This window comes from Brachyhypopomus gauderio, chromosome 4 (assembly GCF_052324685.1).
Source record: "Brachyhypopomus gauderio isolate BG-103 chromosome 4, BGAUD_0.2, whole genome shotgun sequence".
NCBI classification, from domain to species: domain Eukaryota; kingdom Metazoa; phylum Chordata; class Actinopteri; order Gymnotiformes; family Hypopomidae; genus Brachyhypopomus; species Brachyhypopomus gauderio.
The window spans coordinates 33,239,246-33,242,411 of NC_135214.1; the positions used below are offsets into that span (position 1 = coordinate 33,239,246).

The 3,166-nt window shown below is 41.7% G+C and overlaps 1 protein-coding gene across 2 annotated transcripts; it reads left to right on the forward strand.

Moving 5' to 3' along the window:
* The first annotated feature begins 241 nt into the window (after positions 1-241).
* Positions 242-2,232, forward strand: LOC143513095 (uncharacterized). Of its 2 annotated transcripts, none has more exons than XM_077004092.1 (2): positions 242-1,871; positions 2,091-2,232. In XM_077004092.1, exon 1 carries the CDS (start codon positions 339-341, stop codon positions 1,227-1,229), a length of 891 nt encoding a protein of 296 aa, XP_076860207.1. In that variant the 5' UTR covers positions 242-338; the 3' UTR covers positions 1,230-1,871; positions 2,091-2,232. The 2 variants fall into 2 exon arrangements, with proteins under 2 accessions (XP_076860207.1, XP_076860206.1); XM_077004091.1 differs by having other exon boundaries at positions 242-1,479; positions 1,746-2,230.
* Positions 2,233-3,166: the final 934 nt, after the last annotated feature.

Consider the following 3,166-nt stretch of genomic DNA (forward strand, 5'->3'; position numbering starts at 1 on the left):
GTCTCCCGTTTTGGCCGGGAAACTACCGTATTTTACCCCTCAGAAAATCTCGCGGAGTTCCGTCTCGCGACACCCCCTAATAACCGCGGTATGTTTTTTTTTTTTACTTTGATGTTGTGAATTGAATATTCTAAATTACGTCACAATACATGATGTTGTTAATTAGTAGAATTCCGTTTCTATAGTAACAACATAACACAACAAAACCGAACGTATATAAGGCCGTACGTCAAGGCAGTCGACACCAGTGTGATATTTGTAGAGAGAGAGGAGAAATCACAGCTGAACATATTAATACAGTAGTGGACAGTGGAATAAGAAAGAAGATAAAGAAAGAGATGGCAAGTGTAAATCTGACAAGTGGACAGGAACAAAGAAAGGGTGACATGCTAAGTGTAGAGGACGTAATGTGCAACACGATTAAGGATTTATTGTCCCCGATAAAGAAAGCCACAGATCAAATCGAGAGGGAGAAATTAAAAAACAGACAGTTGGTCAGTGAATATGAGGAGATAGAAAGGAAGTGGACAAGAGAGGGCGAAGAAATGATGAGCAGACAGAAGGATCTGGAGGAGGAGTGTAAAACCCTGCAGGACGAAAAGAGGGAGATTGAAGAGGACTGGAAGCAAATGGAGGAGTGTTTAAAGGAGATGAGGACGGCTGACTACACACTGGGGGAAGATCTGGATAAGATCAGGCTCAGGCAGGAGATCCGCTTCCACCAAATAACTGAAAATGCGAGACTGAGGGAGATAGAAAACCTCAGGCAAAAGGTGGACAAACATGTGGAAAAGATGAAGGAGAGTGAAATGATGAAGAGGGAGCTCGAAGAAAGGGAGATGGTGAGGCAGCGAGAGTTGGAGACGGAGAGAAAGAGACTGACGGAATGTCAGAAAGAGGTGGAGAAGATGAAGTTGGAAACAGAGCAAGAAAGGAACAGGATGAGGGAGGAAAGGAAGAGAGAGCTAGAAGAGTTGACCAGAGAGAAGGCTTCATACCGCCTGAAGATGGAGCAAATGGTGGTTACAGCGCCTGCAAAAAAAGAGAAGTGCACGCTGGTACGATGGTGGAAGAGTTTAAAGAACAATGTGCTCTTCAGGAGCCAGGAGAGCAGCGTCCAACAGAACCAAGAGAAAAGCTCCGCCAATACAACAGAAATCTCATCCTGCCCCGGCGAAGGGAAGGAGATGAGAAAGAAGAGTATATGGCGAAAATGGTTCAAGCACTGAAATGAAAGTGTGAGGAACCGCACACTCCGTGTAGATGCGGTTCACCTGCCGCTCATCGTGGCTCCCCATCGCAACTATTTAATCTTCCCCCTGACTCTTCTTGTGAAGTATTGGTGCCATGCCACGGACCGAGCGGTCTCTGCGTCTTACTGCCTTCCCCGTGTACCGACCTCTGCTCTCCTCCTAGACCTCGTCCCCTGCCTAGTCCCTCTGAACCAGAACCATATAGAGAACATATAGAAAACACAAGGTAAGTTGAAACTAGGGTGGCAGTTTTGATCAATGAATCTTACAAGACTAAAGAGGAATACAACATACTAAAATGTTATAGTACAGTATGATATATGTAATCATATGTAACCATACTAGACTTGTATTCTATTATTTGGAGCTGTTTGGGGGTTGCTGGATTTTGAAGCTTGGCTACTGGAGTTGTTCACCTTTCTGGATTGGCTCTTGCTTACAAGATGACCATCTTTTAACTGTTTCTTCTTTCTGTCATTCCGTATTGTGCAGGGGCTTCCTCTTTCTGAGTGCGGGGCGATGCACAAAAATGGTGGGAACAGCATCTGCTCTCAGCCTGGTCTTGCCCTGTTTGGTTCTGATGAACTGGTCTGCCTCAAAATGTGCCTGCAGAGTGATGTAAGTTTACTCCTCCCACATGACAACTCAGTTTTGTCTACCCATATACATATCCCACAGTGGGTGAATACACAGTATTAGAGAACACTTACTGGATACGTATACACTCATTACACGTATAAAAAACAACCAAGGATGTGCAACAAATTCAAATTCATATATCATATCAATACTCATAATAATCATTTTCTCCTGTCTTTTTCTCCTCTCTCTCTTTAGGCCAAAGAACCACAGGGGATTCAATGGAGCCTGCAACTAGATGGCACCCTCACCTGTTTGATAGCTCTGTGATCATTGTTTCAATAAAGATGGCTATTATCCATACTTGGATCCTTGTCTGCCTGATTAGTACGTTACAGAAAGGGTAGTAAACGAACCTGTGCCCTAGAGAGATTATAAATTATATTATGGCATTTCACAATAATATTAATAATAATAAAAAACACATTTTATGAACTTATTCATTTTGTTTGGATGTGCCATTGCCACAGAGGACGTGCTGATGCCAACTCCTATCTGAGGTTCACCATCTGCACTGAAGGGACTGTGATTGCTTGGCCTGGAATTAGAACTATAACTATAGAACTATATTTGGATTATAAATACAGACTTCTGCTAGCGGGCAGAGGATGGAGGATGGATTCACTTTTGAGTCTTGGTCCTCCCGAGGTTTCTTCCTAATCCCCACCATCATAGGGAGTTTTTCCTCGCTACTGTCGTCTCTTTCTCTCATTAGGGATCTGGACCCATACAATTGTAAAGCTGCTTTGTGATGTGTTGTAAAAAGCGCTATATAAATAAATTTGACTTGACTTGACCATGTTACAATCATTATGATATAATATAAATTTTTTTAAAGCATTCAAGTGCCTCTCCAAAAGGAATTATGTCGCTAGCCTCGCGAGAGTGTCAACCTGCAGTAGCCTGAGTGTCAGTTCTCGCGAGATTAGCGCTGACAGCAGGAACAACAAACCCGAAAAACTAATCAGAGATGGATGAATGTAAGGAGAGAGAAGGCATTTCTATCAAAAAAGTGAAGATGTCGTATAAAATATAAGGGGTCCTGGACCTTGATTGGGTCATTGGTTTAATACACTATTAAATAGCAATACTATTATTAATAGTAATACTATTAAATAGTAATAATAACTTAAATAATATAATATAATTATAATATAGAAGAAATACATTTGTTTTTATTGTAGGTAGATCATTTTGACTAAGTCATCTTATAAGAAACTGAAAAGGTGTGGGCACCCCTGGTCTAAACAAACTACCAAACATAAAGGTGGCAC

Excerpts from the sequence above, each read along its gene's own strand:
- LOC143513095 (XM_077004092.1), top strand. The coding sequence starts at position 339 with ATGGCAAGTGTAAATCTGACAAGTGGACAGGAACAAAGAAAGGGTGAC.